The 24,557-nt window shown below is 41.5% G+C and overlaps 1 protein-coding gene across 1 annotated transcript in view; it reads left to right on the top strand.

Annotated features, from left to right (window-relative positions):
- CPAMD8 (C3 and PZP like alpha-2-macroglobulin domain containing 8) overlaps positions 1–24,557 on the top strand; it is a 65,873-nt gene that overhangs the window by 4,817 nt on the left and 36,499 nt on the right. The window contains exons 3-18 of the mRNA XM_083366073.1: positions 836–858; positions 3,690–3,855; positions 3,962–4,014; positions 5,767–5,784; positions 7,927–7,981; positions 8,163–8,276; positions 12,318–12,402; positions 13,145–13,253; positions 14,304–14,531; positions 16,523–16,693; positions 17,488–17,616; positions 18,356–18,515; positions 18,695–18,867; positions 19,172–19,321; positions 20,066–20,230; positions 23,638–23,780. Coding sequence (XP_083222199.1) covers positions 836–858; positions 3,690–3,855; positions 3,962–4,014; positions 5,767–5,784; positions 7,927–7,981; positions 8,163–8,276; positions 12,318–12,402; positions 13,145–13,253; positions 14,304–14,531; positions 16,523–16,693; positions 17,488–17,616; positions 18,356–18,515; positions 18,695–18,867; positions 19,172–19,321; positions 20,066–20,230; positions 23,638–23,780 — 1,942 coding nt within the window. The remainder of the gene's footprint in view (positions 1–835; positions 859–3,689; positions 3,856–3,961; positions 4,015–5,766; positions 5,785–7,926; positions 7,982–8,162; positions 8,277–12,317; positions 12,403–13,144; positions 13,254–14,303; positions 14,532–16,522; positions 16,694–17,487; positions 17,617–18,355; positions 18,516–18,694; positions 18,868–19,171; positions 19,322–20,065; positions 20,231–23,637; positions 23,781–24,557) is intronic.

Genomic DNA, 24,557 nt, shown 5'->3' with positions numbered 1-24,557 from the left:
GGGAAAGAAGATGCCATTAAATTTTTTTTAAAAATTGCGACTTATACAGTAATTCAAAAAGTGGAGATTACAAACAAATCTACTACATTTTTGCAGGCCAACATTCCTGCAATTAAAACCGGAAAGCCACGGAGCATCTTGCTTTGGCTGCTTGTATGTCAATTATTTAAAAATACCCTTGAAATGTACCATTCCAGTGAATCATGTACTTTATAAGTAATTCTATTATCTAAGTGTCATATGCCAGCAGAGGTTTTCACAACTGCATGAGAACTGAAGAAGCTTTTAATTGTAGCTCATTCTTCCAAAAGGCTTTGTTGATAGCAGCTGTTTTCTGTTCTCATCTTTGCCGCAAACAGCTGCTTTTGACTCTTGTTTTGTCCCACAAGAGATGCTCGTGTGTCCATTTCAAATGTAGCATTTATGGGCAAGTCTGAAGCTGCAGCACAGGCCACTTGGGTTTGACATTCATGCTATTGGGAACTTAGCTCACGAATATCACCATGATCCCTCTCTCCAGGATGGGGTGCTTGGTACATGTGGCTGAGCCCTCACCCTGTCCTTCTGGGATTCACAGTTGAGAAGTGATGCTCATGCCAAGGGTAACCATGGATCTTGGGTTTTTTGCCAAGGCTTGTTGACTTTCTGGCATCTTGTAGCTGAACTGGCAATTATAGCCAGAACAAACACATTTATACTTTTTTTCTGAATATCCGTGCTAGGTTTGCTGTCCGTTTGTACTAAAATAGGAAAATAGTCAAAATGTTTAGCTTTGTGGGATTCCAGTAGGAAAAAAATAATAATGGTACTTAACCCCTTTTCCTTTATCTTGCAGGTAAAGGAATAATCAAGCTTAAGGTGAGTCCTTATGATTTATTTGGAACTTTCAAGTACTTACAACTTAATAGAAGCCTTTTTGCTTTTAAGGGTACAGCAGACAAAATTGTATGCCAGGATTGTACCCATAAAGAAATCTTCCCTTGTCATTTAAACCATCAGTTTCACAGGACACCTTTTGGAATGTGGCTGGATTGTTCCAACATTTCTCCATTGTGCCCTTCCAGGCTTTTGTGCTTCATCTTAGTACTCTTCTAATACTGCTTGCACAAGTGAAATGTGTGCCAGTTCCATTAACTTTTGCTGCTCAAGGAATGGGGTTTACTCTGAACTTGGTCTGGAACCTTGGCAACGGCAACTGCATCATTTCTTCAGTGGCTGCGACTAAGACCACACATTCCTTGGCAGCATCTCTGAATGCTAGTTCTTTCAAAGCAGCACATACCAACTCCTTCAGCCATTGCCAAGAGGTCAGATGGTGGACCTATCGTTGACCATCTCTGCTCTGGTCCAGTCTCACCCTAGCCTCTGCAGTGAAATACTGCTGCTGTTTGAAGTTGCAGCAGAGTTTGCGGTTGCTGGAACACGTTGAAAATGACTGTTGATCTGCTTCTGATATGTGGACTAAGCTGCTCTGTTTTGCTTAAACAGACAGTCCACTTCTGGGTCCTTCAGAAGCCAAATTTGAACTGAACACCACACTCTGAATATGTTAGCATTAGGCCATGTTTATATACTGCATTTGCTTTGATTGTTGGAATTAGAATCTCACTAGAATCTTGCAGAGTAGGTTATGCTGGCTATCTAATTTGGTAGGGAATCTGAACTTCTATAATTGTTGACAGATCTTAACTTCCTGTCAGATTACACCCGTAGAATTGTGCTGAAATCTATAGAAATATCTAGGCGAGCATTTGTAAAGAAACAGCATCTACAATATAATGGATGTGTATTCAATTTTTTTCTTGCTTTCTTTCTGCTTTATAATGAAAATTTTTTACAAGAACAAATTTCTATCCATCCAAATAAAGTATACATTCCTTCCAAGAATGCTGTTTACTCATGCATGATATTGGTGTGAAAAGCTCCTTACTCTTTTATAATTCAGTTAATTCAATTCTGCACCTTCCCTGAGCCATTGGTCTTCAGGTATTTTGGAGTATACCTTCCATGTTTCTTATTCCTAGGTTTGTAGGGATTCCAGTCAAAATTATGGAAGAGTGACAGGTTGGAGAAAGTTTCTCTGAAGCTTTACAAGCCAAGCATTTTATTTATGACATCTTTTGAGAACCAGTAACAAACTAGGAATGAGTTAACCAATAGCTCTATAAGTACAGGTAACCTTTAGGTTAATTTAAAACACCCTATCCAAGCAATCATGTTAGACATATGGCAAGAACTACCGTTCCCTTTTGCTGAGAAGGAAGATATTAGAAAAAAGAGGATGTGTGGTTCTATCCACTTTGAATTCTAGTTTCTGTTTGCTTTAGGTTTTTCGCCCAGCCCTGAACCACCAACAGATCTTTCTTGAGGAAATGGAGTTCTCGATTCCTGATTTAAAATGATGCCATAGAGTTGTATCCGTAGATAGAAAGCCAAATTCAGCATTTCTCTGTCTGTGGTCTTTTTCCTTCTCTCTATGTAGTGATTAGCACCTTCTTCCCTCTTTCCTTTAAGGACAGGAGTCTTCTTTGAAACCCTCTTTGAAAAATGAAGGGAAAGGCAAGAAAATGAAATATGTTGCCTGTAATAAAATAGGAAGAACATGGAAAGAATATAATAATAATAATAATAATAATAATAATAATAATAATAATAATAATAATAATAATAATAATAATAAAGTTGGAAGGGACCTTGGAGGTCATCTAGTCCAACCCCCTGCTCAGGCAGGAAACCTTATACCATTTCAGGCAAATGGCTGTCCGGTCTCTTCTTAAAAACTTCCAGTGTTGGAGCATTCACCACCTCTGGAGGCAGGTTGTTCCGCTGGTTAGTTGTTCTAACTGTCAGGAAGTTTCTCCTTAGTTCTAGGTTGCTTCTCTCCTTGACCAGTTTCCATCCGTTGCTTCTTGTCCTGCTTTCAGGTGCTTTGGAGAATAGCTTGACTCCCTCTTCTTTGTGGTAGCCCCTGAGAGATTGGAACACTGCTATCATGTCACCCCTCACCCTTCTCTTCATTAAAATACACATACCCAATTCCAGCAGTTCCCTATATGTTTTAGCCTCCAGTCCCCCAATCATCTTTGTTGCTCTTCTCTGTACCCTTTCTAGAGTCTCGACATCTTTTTTACATCGTGGTGACCAAAACTGGATGCAGTATTCCAAGTGTGGCCTTACCAAAGCATTGTAAAGTGGTATTAGTACTTCACTTGATCTTGATTCTATCCCTCTGTTAATGCAGCCTAGCACTGTGTTGGCTTTTTTGGCAGCTGCAGCACACTGCTGGCTCATATTGAAGTGATTCAATATGGTGGAATGAAAGTTTGGAAAAGCAATAGTGGTGGAGAAATCAAGAAGCAAGAGGTCTGGATTGACTGTGAAAACGATTTGCCAGATCTTCTTCAGTTTGTATTCCTATTCATCTGAACTAATGTTTCTCTAAACTTTAGCAAATGTAAGATGGGTGGACTTCAACTCCCCAAATTCCCCAGCTAATCATGCTGTCTGGGGAATTCTGGGAGTTGAAGTCTATTTAAAGTTGCCAAGGTTGACAAACACTGATCTAAGTTGTTAAAAAGGACAGGGAAATATTCAGTGTAACATTTTAGATTCTATGCTAGAATTAGTTCTGCCCAAGACTTGTAACTAAAAGTCATAAATCCAAGTTCTGTCCTGGATTTGTCTCCTAGGTTCCCTCAGGACTTCGGGGCCAGGCTCAGGTAAAAGTGTGGGGCAACCATCATTTGGCCGAGGAGGGCTACATCTTCCACAACTATACTACTGTGACTATTGATAGCAAAGGTGCTTCCGTCTTCATTCAGACAGATAAACCAGTGTACAGACCGAAGCAGAAAGGTAACAGCATTACATGGGGGTGTTGACTGAGTCAACAAGACCCTGAAGTTTTATTCTGGAACCATTTTGATTCTCCCTGATTATGGTTTTCTTTTCTTTTTTTTAGTGCTGATCAACCTGTTTAGCGTGAATCCAGATTTGCGGCCAATCAACGAGAAGGTAAAGATTTCCCTAAGCTTGAGACTTAAGAAGCCATATTTCATGCAAATAGGCTAGATCAGTTCATCTGGCTGGAGAATTCTGGGAGTTGAAGTCTGCACATCTTATGAAGTTGAGAAACACTGGACTAAATTTATTCCATTTGAAAAGAATCTTGGCTAACAGCCAGTGGAGAAAATTAGTCTTTACTTAAGACTTGAGAGACTGCTCTTGGAGTAGAGAAGAATACAGGTAGACCTCACTTAACAATTACCCTGTTTAGTGACCATTCGAAGTTACAGTGGCACTGAAAAAGTAACTTTGTGAACCATCCTTGCATTTAAAACTATAGCACCTGGAATACTGCATCCAGCTTTGGTCACCATGATGTAAAAAAGATGTCGAGACTCTAGAAAGAGTACAGAGAAGAGCAACAAAGATGATTAGGGGGCTGGAGGCTAAAACATATAGGGAACTGTTGCTGGAATTGGGTATGTCTAGTTTAATGAAGAGAAAGACGAGGGGTGGCATGATAGCAGTGTTCCAATATCTCAGGGGCTACCCCAAAGAAGAGGGAGTCAAGCTATTCTCCAAAGCACCTGAAAGCAGGAGAAGAAGCAACGGATGGAAACTAGTCAAGGAGAGAAGCAACCTAGAACTAAGGAGAAACTTCCTGACAGTTAGAACAATTAACTAGTGGAACAACCTGCCTCCAGAGGTGGTGAATGCTCCAACACTGGAGGTTTTTAAGAAGAGACTGGACAGACACTTGCCTGAAATGGTATAAGGTTTCCTGCCTGAGCAGGGGGTTGGACTAGATGACCTCCAAGGTCCCTTCCAAATTATTATTATTATTATTATTATTATTATTATTATTATTATTATTATTATTATTATTATTATTATTATTATTATCCCCACCATCATGCATCAAGCACCAATATTTGGGTGCTTTGCAACCATGGGTATTTGCAGTGGTTGCAGTGGTTGCAAATGTGATCACCATTTGCATGCTTCACAACTGGCTTTCAATAAGCAGTCAGCAGTAAAATCTCAAATTGAAGGCATGCAATTTGCTTAACAACCTGCAGTGATTTGCCTAACAACTGCAGCTGAAGTGATGTAAGTACATCAGAGTCAGGTGATATCTCGCTCAAGGACAGAGTCACTTAGCAATGGAGTTGCTGGCTCCAGTTGTTGTTATGCCAGATAAAATAAAGTTGTTGTTATGCCAGATAAAACAAAATAAAGCAATTTGTTTAGGAAAGCTATGTTGGTGCTTTCCCATAACAAATATTTTTTTTCTAATTTTGGAAAATGAAAGGAAAGCATTCCAAGGAGAGAGGTTTTTTTTGCTGTGGACACCCCACTTATGGAATTATCTCATCAGAAAGGTTTGACTGGTGCCCACATTAACTTCATTTAATTTAATTTAATTTAATTTCAGAAAATTAAACAAACAAATAGATTTTCATGCCAAGTGAAGACATCTTTATTTTCCCAGCTTTTTTATCCTACTTTTAATTGTATTTTAATGCATATTACTTTAGATTTTGAGTTACTGATTAGCAGCTACCTAGTTCATGTGGTGTTTTTATTTTGCTGTATACTTTTATTTAAATTATATTTTTGGAACTGTTTTAGTAGGAACTGCCCAAAGAGCTTTGGCTGTTGAATAGTTGGGTTTTTTTAAACTAATTAAATAAGCTTGTGTTTAGTGCCACAATGCCTAGTGGAATAAAGTTATTTAATTCTTTCTTTGTTTTCTTTCAGATTGAAGCTTATGTTCTGGTGAGTATCTGTCAGGACCTAAACGCCCAAACCATTAGAGTATTTTCTTTGGGGGTGTCTATAGAGGAATTGATAAAATCAAGATGGAAGGAGCCCCCCCTTAGGACGCTGAGCTTGTTGATCAGAAGGTCGGCAGTTTGGCGGGTCGAATCCCGAGTGCCGCGTAACAGAGTGAGCACCTGTTACTCGTCCCAGCTTCTGCCAACCTAGCAGTTCGAAAGCACATAAAAATGCAAGTAGAAAAATAGGGACCACTACGGTGGGAAGGTAACAGCCTTCTGTGCGCCTTTGGCATCTAGTCATGCCAGCCACATGACCACGGAGACGTCCTCGGACAAGCACTGGCTCTTCGACTTTGAAACGGAGATGAGCACCGGCCCCTAGAATTGGAAACGACTAGCACACATGTGCGGGGGAACCTTTACCTTTACCTTTACCTATGTGCAATGCCCATAAAAAAGGATGAGGTTTTAATGGCAAGGTGCCATGTTGACTTTTTTGACCCATAGTGGATGCCTTGATTTCTCCTCCCCCTCCCCCCATGCAACATTCAAAATTCTATAAAGGTTTTGCTTGAGGAATTAAGTTTTCCCTCTAAAAAGTTATTACCTTTACTGTCATTTTCAAGGAATTGCTTGGCATAGGCCAGTGATGGTGAAACCTTTGGGCTCATTGTGTCAGATAGTTGGAAAATGCCTGACTTTATTCTGCTAGCGTGTCCCCCCCTGAACAAAAGAGTAACAATTTTCTATCTCCACTACCCCCACCACCCCATTTAGGCCATCCTAACAGTGGCATTCCAGAAGATGGTAGAGGATAGGAAGGCCTGGAGGAACGTTGTCCATAGGGTTGCGATGGGTGGGACATGACTTCGCAGCTAACAACAACAACAGTCGCACTTGGCAGCATTGAGACTCGGCCTGAAGTAAATAGAGGCCTGGTTGTTGACTTCAGCCCTCGCCCCGTCACTGCCACTCAAAAAGGCCACCTCACATCATCCCCCAAAGTGTGCCATTTATCTTCAGATGGTGTTCTTCTGTTGACTGGCTCCTGTGGCCTACAAGAGGCTGCTCCAGATCACATGAGGCCTTTGTTTTTGAAGCAGCTTTGGAGAAGGCTCTTCCATTGCCTCTGTGGCCTCTGAAAATTGAGTCAAAGCATGCCCCGTTCTCAAGTGATTTTTCAGAGGGTCCAGAGGCTGCACAAGAGCACACCCTATTCTTACGCAGCCTCTGAAAAATCACATGAGAATGGGCATGCCTTCAGGAACAGTTTTAATATTGTGAGCCGCCCAGAATCACTTTGTGGCAAGATGAGTGGCAAACAAATTTAATAAATAAATAAAATAGTTGTTGTTGGGTGCCTTCAGAAGTTGTGAGTGCTCCATCACTGGAGGTTTTTAAGAAGATACCGGACAGCCATTTGTCTGAAATGATATAGGGCAGGGGTGTTAAACTGCTGGCCTGTGGGCCAGACGCATCATGATGAAACCACACCCACCCCATTGCCAGCAATGGGGAAAAAGCTCTGATATGTCACGTGACATCGTGAGTTTGACATGTCTTATAGAGGATCTTCTGCTTGAGCAGCGGGTTGGACTAGAAGACCTCCAAGGTCCCTTGCAACCCTGTTATTATGTTATTCTGCTGGTGAATGGTGCCATGTAACCCAAAACATTGCGGCGTTTCACTTTTGAGACGTGTCATTGATTTGCCCTTTGCCCTCACTGGAATAGGCCATATAACTCATTCAGCGAAAGAAAGACACTTGCGCACATATGATAAATTTATATATAATAAAATATTAGAGTAAATGGAAACCTGGTTTACACGTTAACTCTGTGCACCAAAGTTTTCTTAATTATGGGTCGTTGAAAAAGCGACTGTTGTCTGTGCTCATATATGCTGTGCCGTGACTTATAAATGATAGTGGCTAGGTCCATTTAACTCACTAAGCTAAAATTGTGATATATATAATTTATTATTAGACTCCTATGCCATCCATCTTGCTGAGGTGATGTGTGAATTTATACATATCCCCTTCAGGTTTTGGTGGGTTGTTTTTGCATTTTCAAATGTAATAAGAAAAATATGTAGATATTGTTAACTAAGACCAATATAAGAAATATATCTCTTTTCCTAGGATCCTCGAGGTTCTCGGATGGTAGAATGGAAAAACCTCAAGCCAATTTGTTGTGGTGAGTTTTAGACTGTCACAGCTGAGCATCCCACTGCCCAAAGCTTCAAAGAGAAAGGGTGAGATGCAAATTGATTAAAGAAATAAGGACGAATCATTTGGCTCTTCTATTTTCTGGTTGAGATCTGTAAGGAAATTGGGCGACCAATTTAGCTTATGTTCTCTGACCTTTTCTCTGGCAGGCATCCTCAACATGAGTTTCCCTTTGTCTGATCAACCAGTGTTCGGAGAATGGTTTATATTTGTAGAAATGCAAGAATACACATACAACAAATCGTTTGAAGTTCAAAAATATGGTAAGTGAATAGTAGAGCTGCTAGAACTTGTTTTGAAAACACACTGTTTTGGAGATGTTGTAATCATGTTTGAATGAGTGCAGAGATTAAGAGTTTCAGTGGAGTAAGGTCAAAACAATCAAGATGGCAACTGGGGCCATGCAATTGAAGCCCCCTCTATAGATGCCCCTCTATAAATAGTTTCTAAAAAATGTTGTTGTGTTGGTGGTGCTCAAGGTATTATTATTGCACTTAATCGTGATTGTCAGTAATATTTATATTTCTATTCATTCATATTCAGACTTAGTATGATGGACAAATGAGGAATAATTAAAGCTATCAAAACATTTAAAAAGTAAAATGGTTACTCCAAATCTTTGTCAAAAAGTCAAATGACTACTCTAAATCTGGACAGCCTAGATGTTAATGGACAGATCACATCTCTGTCTTGCTAGGTTTAATGTCACCATCCTGATCTGTGATTAATTATTAATGTCCTCTAGACTTTAATAAACTTCCATGGTAGAAAGATTTGTTTTGGAAATCAAAAGTCTTTGGAAAAGTGCTAAAAATAACCTCAGGAAGTTTTACCAGATTTTTAAATCCATTTATTTTTTAGATAAATAATGAATGATATCTGACTGCTTTGTATTGTTAGTTGTGTAAACTTGTCTCTATATCTAGTTATTAAATTCCATTCTATTATTGTTTTATCATTTCCAAATGGAGAATATAATATTCAGTTTCCTCTGTATTTTTTCCATAGCATTTCCTTATTTCATTCAAAAAATCAATTTCTGAAACTAATTTAGTTTCCCAGCATGCAGGCTTTTTAGGAGAACCATTTAAAACTTGCTTTTAAGAAAGGCCTAATGGAGGACTTATGGGATTTAGAACCTTAATGTGTGCTTGAGTTTTCTGTCTCAGTGGCCTTATTTTTTATAGTAACTTTTGTTATTATTTTCTACTGTATAAGATTTTAGAATTTCAATCTGTTAGGCATATGATGATAGCCTACATAGTTGGGTTGAAAATATATTAACCATGATATTGTGACTTTGAGACGTTAATTGGCCAATGGGTGTGTAAGTGTTGTCATGGCCATAAGAGGGAGCTAGGAACGTAGCTTCTCTCTCTGAATTCTCTGCTCTCTCTACTATTGCTGTTTTGCTGTACTGTTGGTTTACTACTGTGATAAACTTGAACAACTGTGTATTGACCTCTGGACCGGTAAGAAGACTTTGTATTTGGAATACTCCTTGGACTGTTACTATTGTGTATGACCTGGACTGTTTAGTTTTGACCGTGCATTTTTGTTTTTACACCGTGCATGTCTTTTGAAGTAGCTCTGCTGAATTGAAATATCAAATAAATGGGAAGGGAGGGAGGGAGGGAGGGAGGGAGGGAGGAAGGAAGGAAGGAAGGAAGGAAGGAAGGAAGGAAGGAAGGAAGGAAGGAAGGAAATAAATCCCATGAAGTGTCCTAGCCCTGCCTGAGAAACATGAGCAGTGCAAACTTAATAGGAGTATAGTATTTATTTCAGCAAGCTGGAAATACAGGTAATCGACTTACAACCACAATTGAGCCCAAAATTTCTATTGCTAGGTGATATATGTTGAGTTTTGCCCCATTTTACAACCTTTCTTGCCACAGTTGTTAAGTGATTCACTGCAGTTGATAAGTTAATACTTATCACTGCAGTTGATAAGTTAATATTTTAAGTGAATCTGGCTTCCCCATTAACTTCACTTGTCAGAAGGTTTCAAAAGGCATCTCATGACCTTGGGACACAGCAGTGGTCATAAATACGAACTCATTACCAAGCATCTGAATTTTGATCTCATGATCATGGGGATGCTGCAAAGGTCATAACTGTGAAAAATGGTCATTCGTCACATTTTTCAGTGCCATTGTAACTTTGAATAGTAACTAAATGAATTGTTGTAAGTCGAGGACTATCTGTACTATCTGGAACGCTTCATCTCCTTACTAAAGTTAAAATCCGAAGGGAAATGGAAACATCTTTCAAGGTAATACATTTTATTAAAATGCAGAAGCTTTCATGAACTACACCTTGCTTTCTCTGTTGCATAGAGTGGCTACTAGATTCCTTCTGATTGTTGGCTAATGTAGATTAATGCGACTCTCCTTCCACACTGTTTATTACTAAATGAAGGCTCATTTTTCATGAATGACCAGATGTTTAGTCCAAGACCTTTTCAGAGTATGTTTGGTGGATTCCACAAGAACTTGATGTGGGGGAGGAGGGTGGTTGGGGGGAAAACGTTCACTTAAACACAGCCAATTTTCTATCATTAGAGCTTTGCCTCTTGATCTAGTGTTCTGGGAACATTTTCTTTAATTAAATTTTTAATTGAATGTTTAAATTTAATTCAGTCTTGAAATCTGAAAAAGTTTGAAGATCCCTGGTCTACCAGTGTTTTCAAACTTGGCACCTAGAATTTTCCAGCCAGCATGGGAGTTGAAATCCATACACCTTAAAGTTGCCGAAGTCAAAAATGGAAGAATACCTGCATTAGGCTAAGCATCATTTGCAACTTTTTGAGAGGAAAAAAACAAACAAACCCAAATAGTTGTATTTAACATAACTTTAAAAAGTAAACCAGGACACCATTTGAAATTATTCCATGGGAATTTGGCAGCAATACGCCTCCTAACCATATGACGTTTTTAGTCTTTCTTCCCCCACCAAAATAAGAAATCAAATAGTTACGCCAACTGAAAAAAAAGAGACCTGATCCATTTTGGAGGGGGAGAGGAAGGCATTGTAATTAGTTGCTGCGAAAAATAAGTGACCCAGCCAGAAGTTATAAACAGTTGAAAAAAGTTAACCTTTAGCTGAATTATTGTAATGTTACAGCTCAATTATTTCTTTTAGTTGTGAAACATTATTTTAAAAGCAAAACAGTTCAAAAAGAAATAGAAGAGCTGGATTTTGTGTATAGTGGACAACGTGTGATTCCTTTAGTGAACCATTACATTTTGTGGAATTTTTTTTAAATGAATCTTTTTAGATATTTTTCAGCTAGCAAACTGGATTACCCAAATAGATAGTTGATTGCTAGGGATATATTATGTTTGCTGTACAGACATTGGCCAGTTTTTCCCTTTTGGGGTGAAATTTCCAGCAATTCCATGTCTATTATAGATCTCTTTATATTATAGATCTATTCTAGATCTCTCCACCCTTTTTTCAGTCCATGTTTCCCATTTCTCAGTCAAAAGGAGGAACCTGCCCCACTTCACATCAGAGAGAACTGTGTAGAGAGTTTCCTCCTTTAAATTTCTGGGAGTCTACCTCTGTGAAGATCTGACCTAGAAAGTTAACACAAGTCAGGTGGCTAGAAAGGCCCAACAGAGGCTTCCCTTTCTTAGGGTCTTGCGGAAGAACAGGGTAGAACAACAGCTAATGACCCTCTTTTACCGGTCTACTATAGAGAGCGTCCTCTCGTATGGTATTGCGGTTTGGTATGCTGGTCTGACAGCCGTGGATAGGAAAGTATTACAGAGGGTAGTGAGCACAGCACAAGACATTGTGGGCTGTTCCCTGACACCACTGGATGACATCGCCAGGGCTCGTTGCCTTGGAAGAGTGAGGAAGATTCTCAGGGATGACTCACACCCTGGTCAGTACCTCTTTACTCTCCTACCATCCGGTAGGAGATATAGGAATATAGCCAGCCGTACCAACAGGCTGAAAAATAGCTTTTATCCGTGGGCTGTTAGGCTTTTAAATGGGACATAATCTTATGCAGAATTGACTCGGGAGGCTGGTGTGTGGTGTAGTGGGTTCACATGGTGTGGTGGGATGGAGGGTTTGTTGTCACTGTGTGTTGGGGGGAGAGAGCACGGGGGGGAGGCTCAGCTAATCTCAATGTACACATGTTGTACTTTGACAATAAAGGTTTATTTATTATTTATTTATTTATAACTGCTTTCTTACGTCTAGATTCAAGATTTCCTGATAGCCTCACTCGTGCTGTTTCTAATCCAGAATCAGATTCCCATATTGCTCTCACCCCTTTTTTCTCTTCCTTTTAGTTTTACCCAGGTTTGAGCTGCGTATTGATCCACCACGCTACATTCAGGACCTTGGAGTTTGTGAAAAGGGAACTGTCCACGCCAGGTAAGAGCGGTCGTCCCTGGCTCCTTCTGCTCAGTTGAGTGGCTTCCTGCAGTTTCTCTTGTCATCCCTGTGATTCTTCTGAACTGTTTAGTTTGAAAAAAGATTTGTGGAATGGGCAATCATGGGTAATAATTGTGTCTCTGAACTTGGGATAGAGAACTTTCAAGGGCCATCTTCCCTCAGAGGTAATCTGTTGGGGACCACGTGGGTTGTGCTGAAGCAAACAACAGATGTAGGCAATGGCAGAAATAAGTAAGAGCAGCCCTTTTCTGACACATTCTTGTTTCACTTTTGGACACAAGCGATAGGCTGTGGAAATAGGAAAAACAACATAACCCTTGGGATTTTTTTTTCTTGGTGTCCTTCTCAGTATTGGATGGGCTTCCTTTCATCTTTGATTCCTGTAGTTTTCTAACAGTGCTGCTTAGCTTGTTACTGTCAAAACTCAACTGCTAGGCAAATTGAGTACACGACTCCCACTTGTGGCTCCCTTCAATTTCTCCAAGGAAGGTTTGTGAGCTTTGCTCTGAATCCAAAGGTTTTCAGCTTTTTCTGGCCATCTGTAATGAAAAAGTGTCTTGGCAACAGATCTGGAGACCTTCTGGAGGAACATAGCAAGTTAGAAGAGTCTCAGTGACTCAAACTATCTGACAGGGTGTTAGAAAGCTTTGCATGCATGTAATTAAGCTTGGAAATGAAAGAGCAACAGCTAAAAATAATAATTGTTGAGCTTCTGTTCCAGGTACACTTTTGGGAAGCCAGTGACAGGGAAGCTGACTGTCAACATGACAGTAAATGGAGTGGGGTACTACAGACATGAATCAGGGCATCCTGTCCTTAAAACCACTGAAGTGAGTAAGGGGGAATTAAGTGACAAGGGGGGTACATTTTGGTGACTGCAGAATAATATTTAAGAGTTTTAAAGAGGATTAGAACTCCAGTGGATCACATGGTCATATGACATGGGTGAAGCCAAGCCACATCCATGGATTAAACTTGGATTCACTGTTTCCCCCCCCCCTCTTTTCTTTTTAGAATGGGTTTTTAGGTATATTTAAACTGTGTTGAGCCTACTTTAGAATATAAACAGTCACTTCAGGGTTTTGGCATTTGCAGTGTAAATTTTAGAGAGGATTCCAGAGAAGTGCAAAAAAGGGCTACAAAGTCACATGTGGTTCTGGGACCAGGGATCATGCTCTTCTGGCATAGAAATGGAATCTTTAAATTCCAACATTTGGAGCTTCATAATTCTAAAGTCTGATATAAAGTCTATAGTCAGAAAATACGTTAAGAGCACAGAGCAGTGCATGTTCAGTTCAGAAATGTGTTTCTAATAGCTAAACTGCTGGTCTGTGCAATATTACTCTACTTCTGGTTCTCTTCACTACCGGGAATTCTGGGATGTCCATGAGGAGGGGTCAAAAATTCAAGATGGCAAATGCTCCATTTTAAAATGGGGTAGGGTTTCAATTATGGGGTCACAGGTGCTTCTTGACTTTCTGGACGCTCCCCACCCTCCAGAGATGCCCCTCCTAGCATCTATTATTCATATCTCAATTGGTAGTTTATCCATCAACTTGCTTATTTAAAGGGAAATAAATTATTGTTTTGCTGGCATTAGCATAAAGTTGGGTTTTAGTATAAGTTATCCAAAGATAAGGACTTGAACAAGTGAGTCAAATGTCAGATCCTAAGTAGATTTGTTCTTGTCTCCTGGCAGCATTTTCACTATCCTCCAAAGAAAATAGGAGGACTGAAGATCTTGGTTTTCCTGATTTGAGTTGTTGGCATCTGGGACAAATGATCTCCCTTCTAGTCATAGTAGTTATATGTCCCCTGTCATTACCACAAGCGTATATAGCCTCTTTAATTGTGACCTTTTTTCATGATATTTCTGGCAGATTGATGGTTCTGCAGATTTTGACATATGTGTAAAAGACATGATGCCTGCAGACATCCCTGAGCATTTCAGAGGCACTGTGAACATTTGGGCCACAGTAACTAGCACCGATGGGAGCAGGCAGGTCACCTTTGATGACTCAACCCCTGTCCAGAAGCAGCTTGTTGACATAAAATATTCCAGAGATACTCGGAAGCAGTTCAAATCTGGTTTGCCATTTAAAGGGAAGGTGAGTAGGAAATTGCAATGGGAAGTTTGTAGCATCATAGAGTAGACTTTTCATTAAGAGGACAGAAGGGGTACTGGTTTGGGGACATAACCATCACTTGGTTAAAGGTATGGAATGTTCTGTAAGATGACAAATTGTAGCTCTCTCCAGGCTCATTCCCCTTTCCTGATTACGATTGACTATGTTCCATCAAGTTGGTATTGACTTTTACTGGCCACAGAGACATGATTTGTGCCCAAATTGTCCCTTCAGGTCTCCCAGTGGTGCATTCATTGCCACTGCAGTCAACAACTACCTTGCTGCTGCTCACCCTCTTTCACTCTTTCCTTCCACTCTTCTCAGCTTTGTGGATTTCTCAAGGGAACCTTCCTAGTTAAAATATCCTAGAGGTGCCCTAGTATCTATTTGCTGAGGATGCATCCTCACAGTGGAGCTTCTATTTGTCGCCAGACCACTAAAGAAGTAGGCTGAAATGGAGCCAAGTGTTCCAGCGTGAATTTAGTGTTTTTCCATCCGATGCCGGTAGAACAGTGGTCTCCAACCTTTCCAGCTTTGCAGATTGGTATGGGGGGGGGAGGCGGAGGGGAGAGAGAGGAGATGGTTCCGTGTGAGTGGGAGGCAAGTGCGCATGCATGCACAGCTTCATTTGTACAAGAAGCAAGCATACACGCCTGCTGCTTGCAAAAACAGCTGTGTGCAAGCACTCGCCTACCCACCTGCTGCATGCACAAGTGGAACTGCACGCACACATGCCTTTGCCCGCCGCTTCCATGGCCCGGTTTTGAATGGGCCCCAGCCCAGTAGTGGGCCACAGCCTGAGGGTTGGGTATCCCTGCAGCAGAAGATCTTCTATGAAGATTTTGTAGCTCATGTAGAAGAGGAGCCTCAGAGTCTAGAGATTTGCTGGGCCCCAGTTGGTTGTCACAGGACCTTTAACTCCCAACCAGGCTTTTCCGTGGCCAGTGTTTCTGTGTCTGCCTGTGAGACTGGACGCCTCATCTGCACAGCCTGTTCTTCCTCCTCTTCTTTTTGTGTTAGGGGCTTCCATGAGGTTGATATTGCCATTGGGGGAAAAGCAAGTTATCAACTCTATAGGATTTGCCTGGCAGCCTTCTCACTTTTCACTGTGCACAAGTGTGCCAACCTGATTCCTTCCTCCTGACCGAATCCCTTGAGTTTTCAAAATAATCTAGAATGACACCTTTCATTTTTGGAGATGTTATGCATTGTCCTTGCAGGCAAGGTGGGATGGGCATTGGTGGAGCAGTGGGCTAATGCCTCCTTAAGTAACACCAGCTGCCTGCAATTAGTGCAGGTTCGAGTCCCACCAGGCTCAAGGTTGACTCAGCCTTCCATCCTTCCGAGGTAGGTAAAATGAGGACCCAGATTGTTGGGGGCAATTAAGCTGACTTTGTAATAATGCCACTTGGTGTGTGTGTGAAAGCCCTAATAAGCAGGCATATACATAGAATGAAGGCCACTGCTAAGCTTGTAAGCCGCCCTGAGTCTTCGGAGAAGGGCGGGATATAAATGCAATTAAAATAAATAAAATAAAAATTGATGCCTCTTGAGTTGCGCGACGTTGAGGATTGCAGTCCTCCTCCTCAACAGAACTTAAGGCAGCAAGCTGGACAACAGTTCCAGGGGATTAAAACTGCTTAACTTCTAGGGCTTAAAGAAGAATCTGGAGTACCATTCATTACATCTTTGGCCACCTTTCCTCCTAGCTTTGTGAATGCCCTGTGGGTATTGGACATTCCTGTCCTGAATGTGCTAGGAACTGCAGTGGCTTGCCATCTCTTACACATGCACAGGCCAGTTATTTCCCCAAGTCTGCCTTCTTAGCAGCAGCCCACCCTGTGTTTGATGGCTTGTTTTCCTGCTAGTAGGTGATGCTGTGTGGAGGGGGAAGGACAACAGGGATTCTTCCCATCTCTACCCCGAGGAAAACCTTTACATACATTATGTTAACTTTTCTTCTGATTCTTTAGGTTGAAGTCACTTATCCTGATGGGAGTCCAGCTGATAGAGTGACTGTCCGGGTAAAAGCAGAACTCACTCCAAAGGACAACATTTACACAAGCGAGTTAGTGTCCAGAAGCGGTGTGGTGGAATTTGAAATCCCCTCCATCCCCCCTGCTGTTCAGTACGTCTGGCTGGAGGTGGGTGAAAGCCCTTGATAGGATTAGTGGGCTGGAATTGCCATTAATCTCATCAAAGGCACACTTTGTCAGTGGGGCCAAAGGGTTGAGAACATGGGGGCAACTTTGTTTAAGAACATTAATTGGAGGATTTCCTAATCCTTAAATCTCTTAATTTCCTTGCTGGTGTGTGATTTCTGGGGGATTTTTGAACTGAATGGGAAGGAACCCACAGAACACGGGGCAAGGTACAGTGAGAGGAGGGTATCTGCTTGACATTCAGGACATCCCAGATTCAGTTTATGGCATTTTCAGGTAAATGGAGAATGTGATAAAGGATGGGAAAGTGTGTTTTCTAGCTGAGTTCCAGGTTCTGTCAGCGGAAGCCATATCAGGCCACATAAGCTCTTTTCCATGGGTGGGTTCAAAATGGAGACAAATGTTCAAAACGATCAGGTGGGTTAATACTTTTCATTGCAGACAGGGGAAAAAAATCTGTGAAAAGAAACGCTCTCCATAGATTCCCATTTATTGAAACCATATTCTGTCCATTAATTAGAAAATAATGGAGAAACAATGACATTGATACAGGGTGCAGTGAGGAGAAGGGAATTATAGAGACCTTTCCTGTTGTTTTCACTGGATGTCAGTCTCCAGACAGCCCTGATCTGGCAAGGTTGCATCCTGTTCTGTTAACCACAGTGCAGAGTCAAATCTGGGGAAAGATTAGATCGGCCTGGTCAAAGTCTGCAAGATGTGTTGGGAGTTCAGAAGTTGCACTTGACAATGACTTTCTGCTTTCCACCTGTCTCAAGACCAAAGTCACAGCCCTTGATGGGAAGCCTGTTGGAGATCAGTATCTACCCAACTACCTGTCGATCAGCAGCTGGTACTCACCTAGCAAGTGCCACATCCAGCTTCAGATGCCAGACAGGCCTTTTCTGGTAAGATGCAAGGCAACTGTCTGCATCTTGTTTTCAGAGTTTTCAAGATGCATCTGATGGGTTGCTCTGCTATTCTCAGCCTAGTACGCTTGGAATGACTAATATCCCTGTTGAGGAAGCTGGGCTGCAGCCAACATGCCTGCTTTGGCTGGATGTTCCACTTTGGCTGGCTTTTGGAATTGATCTTGCTCCAGGGAAACACTCAATAGCCAGAATTCTTTGGCTGCCTTTTCTTAACAATGAGACTGCTCTGCATCTTTGCATCCTGAGCTGTGCTCTGTTTTGCTTTGCCCTGAGTATGGTGTGGATTTGGAAGATATGCCAGGTTCCAAAATACTTAAGGGAAATGTGGTCTATTGTTTCAGAAGGCATTTCCTTCAGCAGTGATGCTGGAATTCAGTCTTTGTTCCATGGCACCCTTTGAATCAAAGCCCCTTTCCTCAAATCCATGTCCTCCAGACATGTCAAACTACACCACCAATCATAGCAATAGCAATATCACGTAGACTTATATGAGCGCTTTACAGCCCTCTCTAGGCAGTTTACAGAGTCAGCATATTGCCCCCAACAATCTGGGTCCTCATTTTACCGACCTCGGAAGGATGAAAGGATGAATCAACCTTGAAGCCAGTCATGCCAGCCAGATTAGCTTTTCCTTCAGAAAAGTCACTTGGGTAGGAAGGGAAAGAGATATTAGCCAACTTTTATATGGCTGCAGCTGCCCCCTTTCTCTTTCCAGGTGGGAGAGGAGGCATGTATTGCTGTGAAGTCCACTTGCCCGTGTAATTTCACACTCCACTACGAAGTTGTATCACGGGGGAACATTGTTCTTTCAGGACTGCTGCCTCGAAACAAGACTTGGGAGGGGAGCAAAAGAACCGCCACCGCTGCATCTTCTGGTAAGAACATTTACATTACTTACTTCTCAGCCACGGCTGTGTGTTGGAGGCAGGGCCAGAAAGGAGTAGCTTTCTACCTTGAGTGGCCAGTCACTGGCTCCTATGGGTGGATATGAACAAACAGCTAACCCCACGGCTTTATTAACATGAATGTCTTTTCCCCACTGTTTCTTGTTTAGACTCAACCAGCTCTTCTGCTCCAGAACTGAATACCTGCACGACTTCTATCTGCTTCTCAGTCATTCCAAACATGGCTCCCCTGGGCCGTCTTCTTGCATATTATGTGCGGGAGAATGGAGAAGGGGTTGCAGATAATATGCAGTTTGCCGTCAAGCCTTTCTTTGAGAATCAGGTATCCAGTATAGAATGACTAGTCGTGCACCTGGGTTTATTTTATTTATTGATTTTTATTTTAATTCCATTTATATCCCGCCCTTCTCCGAAGACTCAGGGCGGCTTACAAGCTTAGCAGTAGCCTTCATTCTATGTATATGCCTGCTTGTTAGGGCTTTCACACACACCCCAAGCGGCATTATTACAAAGTCAGCTTAATTGCCCCCAACAATCTGGGTCCTCATTTTACCTACCTCGGAAGGATGGGTGATGGTGGTTCTTCCCTTTCTTCTCTTCCTCCTCCTCTTAATGTTCAATGCCAGGTTTCGGTGGCATTTTCAGCAAATGAGACCAGGCCAGGTGACTCCATATCTGTTACAGTGCGAGCCGCAAAGGGAAGTTGTGTTTGTTTGGCCACAGTGGACAAAAGCATTTACCTTTTCAAGCCTGGCTTCCAGCTGACAACTGACCAGGTGAGCAGCATCCACTTGGGAGGGGGGAATGTTTTTGGTGCTATCAAGCAGCTGAGTCTTAAGAAGGAAGTGATGACATTTTAGAAAGAACGTAAACATTGCTCCAGTGTAGGGATGGGCAAACATAGGAAAGCCTGGAGCCGCACTTCAATTTTCTGGAGGAGCTAAGGCCACAGTAGGCTTGGACATCATTTCATCTGGGCAGGGTTGAGATTTTTCCCCCCTAGGTATTTTAGGAACATTTGGAAGCTTTCTCTTTTTATAAGCATGAAGATGGCAGGAAACTTGTTATTTCAGTTCTTAGACTGGGTCAGAAGCAGCTCCTAGGGAGCAGAGAATGGCTTCAAGTTGCCCATAGCTTTAATAGAATGGACCAAGACAAATAAATATTTTCTTATGTAAGCAGCCAATGCCTCTCAGAAAGCTACAAGCAAAATTATGGATAGACATCTTTTCACACCATTATTCTTTGCAAAACCATATTCATTGCTTCAAAATTATGATCATCACTGCATTTTATGCCAGTGTAGATTAACTACCTGTGGTGTGGGGGGAAAAACATTTGCTATGATCTCTCTTAAAACTCTTTATTATTTTAGATACACTGGAAGACCATACCATATATAATGTAATTTGAAGACCTTGCAGTTATTTTTCACATATCAGAGTTGGATTTTGTTGATCACTTCTGAAAAGCAGAGCCTTTGAGTCATGCTCATGGACAAATGTTATCTCCTTCTGCAGATCTTCCAGGAACTTGCAGATTATGATGTGTCTGATGCTTTTGGAACTTCAAAAGAAGAAGGGCACTTCTGGTGGCCAGGCTCAACACTACACAAGCGTCGCCGTCGTTCTTCTATTTTTCCCTGGCACTGGGACATTGCCAAAGATGCCCGCTGTGCGTTTACGGTGAGGTCTTCCCTTCTTGCATAAATGTGGCATCTGCATGATGTCTTTTGTGGTAGTTGTAAAATTGCCAGCAGACTGAGAGCATAGTCAAGCAGAACTTACCAATCTATAACAATCCCTTTCTCTGAAACTTATCATTTTTTGTTCAATGACCTTTAATGGGTGATGCAGACATCACTATATAACAATAATAGGCTGCATATCCTATTTTTGCACCATAATAAATGTTTTATATATTTTGTTTTTTCACACCGAATCTGTACTAATCTGGAGTAACAAACTTGCAAAATGCCATATTTAGAGTTTATATGACTTTAATTAAATATTCACTGTTTGGGGGCTTGTTGTTTATCTGTTGATCTTGGCTATATGATTTGTAATTAATTATCCCCTTAATTGTTTAATTTAAATTGCTCCAGCATTACTTTCTCTTTCCAAGAAAAGGAACTTTCATTTCTGAGTGGGTTTTTTTTTTTGCATTCTTTTGTCTGTTTTCAATAGAGGGTGTTATTTAGCAAATAAAAAGAATGAAACATCTAATTAAAGTTGTTTCTCAACATTTCTGTAACTCTTAAACATAAATTAACACTGCATAGTTTTAGAGAGCTATTCTAAGGGAAATTACAGTAGTGGGAAATTCAGCACTAACTCAGCATTGATCAAGAAGTAAGCAATTCAGTACTTCTTAATCAATGTTACTGTGAGTAAACTACAGAAGGCTCTTGAGCACAACATTGGATGTTGTAGTGCTATAAGAAATTCTGTTTTAATCAACGTAATTCTGAGAAAACAATTCTTGGTACTAAAGAATTCTAAGGTAGAAATAACATCTTGCACGCACTGAATCTTGCAACTCTAAAGTAAAGGTAAAGGTAAAGGTTCCCCCGCACATGCGTGCTAGTCGTTTTCAACTCTAGGGGCCGGTGCTCATCTCCATTTCAAAGCCGAAGAGCCAGCGCTTGTCTGAGGACGTCTCCGTGGTCCTGTGGCCGGCATGACTAGATGCCAAAGGCGCACGGAACGCTGTTACCTTCCCACCGTAGTGGTCCCTATTTTTCTACTTGCATTTTTACGTGCTTTCGAACTGCTAGTTTGGCAGAAGCTGGGACGAGTAACAGGCACTCACTCTGTTATGCAGCACTCAAGATTCGACCTGCCAAACTGCCGACCTTCTGATCAACAAGCTCAGCGTCCTAACCCACTGAGCCACCGCGTCCCTACTCTAAAGTAACAAATATACAAATAAAGAATATTTATAAAACAGAAATATGTTGCAATTTGGCAGTTTGGGGTGGGTTTTTCAATAAACTGTGTCTGTGAGCCAGGTCTTATAATAGTAACGTGCTAGGAACCTCCTGAAGTTCTAATCTAGATACTACAAACTGTGGCAGGAAGAACAGTGGAGTTAAAAATACTGCAAACAAGGTATAACCAGTTACCCAGAGCAGATTTCATATGAGAATTTTGCAATCTTGAAAAAAAGAATTGGAAGCCTTTTTGTAGAACATGGCTGATACATTCGGGTGTTTTTTTGAGGGGCGCAGATAGGGCACCCAGAACCTGGCAGCCATTCTGTGCATTTGGGGTGTTAGTTCTTTTCATGCTCAGAGCCCATTCGGCAGGCTGTATCCTTCCACAATGAAACCCAAATACGTTCTGAAAATGCCTCCAGTTCCCTCATCTTTGTATCCTTATTATGGAGATATTTTTTCCCCTGTTCTGAGAACTCTAAATTTGTGGCTGTTGGAAAGGCTATTCTTTGGTGAGGAAGGAGGTGTCATGAGAGGTTAGTTTCTTAGTACATCTTGTGCTCAGATTCTTTGAGAAGGAGTCCTTGGCATTCAGAGCAAAATCCTGCTCTCTGCTTTCTCTAAACAGGCCACTTTCCCCAAAGAGGGCTGTCAACTGAGATAGCCTAGGTGAAAACGTTATTGGCTCCTACGTGCTTGGCAGAAGGGACACAGCCTCTTCTGTTCCCAGGGTGAAATGATTTCATTTTGATCGGAGGAAAAGAAAAGCTTATTAACAAACAAGTCAGATCATTTTAAATTGGGGGTTGTGGGGGAGAGAGAGAGAGAGAATTTGCAGTCGAAAATAAACTGACAGCCTCTGAAAGAGCCATAGGAAGCATTCCTTCTAAAGAAGACAGGCTTGTCCGTTTGGGGAGGAAACAGAAAACCGATCCCCTAGTTAAGGATGAGTTTTTCTACTCTCTTCCATTTAGTAACCAGTTTTTGCCCAAGGAAGTGTTCAAAGAAAGTGAATTCCTATCAGATAAAAATATTAGCTGAGATTAAAAATGTTATGCCAGCACTGCAAATACCAAGATGAGTGCTAGGTAAAAGTGTGTTAGTGCTGCCATCTAACGATTATTTGGATTTTTGCAGACCAAATATGGCACTCTTAGAGAAGTACATCTCCTAACCAAAATAGAGTAATATCTCAGGGTGTTTTGAGGGTTCCTTTTCAAGGGTTCCTTTTCAAGGGATGCGGTGGCTCAGTGGGTTAGGATGCTGAGCTTGTCGATCAGAAGGTCAGCAGTTTGGCGGGTCGAATCCTGAGTGCCACGTAACACAGTGAGTGCCTGTTACTCGTCCCAGCTTCTGCCAACCTAGCAGTTCGAAAGCACATAAAAATGCAAGTAGAAAAATAGGGACCACCACGGTGGGAAGGTAACAGCGTTCTGTGAGCCTTTGGCGTCTAGTCATGCCGGCCACATGACCACGGAAACGTCCTCAGACAAGTGCTGGCTCTTCGGCTTTGAAATGACTAGCATGCACGTGCGGGGGAACCTTTACCTTTACTTTACCTTTTTCAAGCTCAGAATTATACAAAGATTCCTAACAAAAAGATGATTTATTTAATGTTTGGGGAATTATTACATTATAAATTATATGCTGTTGGTGGGGGGGAGGCAGCATTTTTATACTGGCAACTCAGGATAGATTGGTCTGGAATGCCTTCTGTAATGTGGATGAAGGAATGCAGTCTCAGCTGAGGAGGGTCTGCAGTAGCTCCAGAAGAAGAAAAAATTCCCACTTGTCTCCTGAAAGTGGAGGTGATTCTCACAAAGTCCACTTTATTTTATTTTTGCTTGCCATTGCCTGGAAATTCCACTTAGACTATCTGAAAACTGTTAAGCCAGTTTTCCCCAAAGCACCTGGTCTTTCTGGAGAAAAGTCACAGAGAATGTGGAAATCATTGCAGTGTCTAAATATTTTCCCGGTAACAGCCATTTGTGCTGGCTGGTTTGATACAGTTTCCCTATGTTTCATTGATCTTTCCTTCCATGGATATTTGGAGGTGTGTGCGGGGAGGGGGGGCATTACTCTTTAATGGGACAAACCGATTCAGGTTTTTTTAACAGATATGGCCTTTTTGTTGTTGTTTTTTTTCCTGTTGCCCAGGAAACCGGTTTAGTTGCAATGACTGATCTCGTCAGCTTAAACCATAGACAGCATGGCAGTCTGTATACGGAGGAGGTTGTGCCTGCCTTCCAACCTCACAGCGGGATGCTGGTGGCTTCTACACATTCCAAAGCTCAGCCCAGGTAGAACAAATGTTGCTTTTGTTGATAATCTGTTTGTCCCAAAGATGTGTTGTGCTGCCTTTCAACTTGGGGTTTTTGTGTTGAAGATGGCCTTGCTTGGCTCTGTGGAATAAGGATTTAGGAACCAGTTTGGCCTATCTGCTACTTGGATTAGCCAAAGAAGCTTGCCAGTGGGAAGTAACAGGCAGCTACAATCCCAACGACGTAACCCAAGTGGCATTGTTGTTCTGGGCATGGTGGCAGACACCTGCTCTTTTGCTCAGCAGGCAGTACGGGTTGATAAGAAGAGGCCAGATGGCACTTGTGATGGAATCAGTGTGTAAGTGTGCATGTTGTGGAAGCTGATAATATAACTCTGTTTTGGCCCCTTTGACTGGGAATGGAAATGTTTAATCGTACAGCTTTGTGTTCTATGGGAGATCTGGAGGCGTTTGTTTCTTGCTTCCTGCCAGCTGGTTATGGAAGCCTGAGACTGGCATGAGAGACAAGGAACGAGGTGCTTACTAGGTCAGGGTTTCCTTCAGCTGGCCTCTTCTAGGAAGGCAACTCAATTTGTTCTAATAAATTGTTTTTTGTTGGGCGGAATTCTTTATGCAATGATAAGTCTCTACATCACGATAACAACAATAAATGTGATAAAATAGACACAGTATATAGCATAGTATAGGGATATTATAGGAATAACAATAAAACAAACACTTAGATTCAAAACCACAGATGCCTGGTAGAAAAGGAAATATTACACTAATACGGGCAGTAGGCAGGCTTCCCTGGGAA

The sequence above is a fragment of the Vipera ursinii genome, assembly GCF_947247035.1.
Source record: "Vipera ursinii genome assembly, chromosome: 1".
Taxonomy (NCBI): Eukaryota; Metazoa; Chordata; class Lepidosauria; order Squamata; family Viperidae; genus Vipera; species Vipera ursinii.
This window is presented reverse-complemented; position numbering and strand designations above follow the sequence as displayed.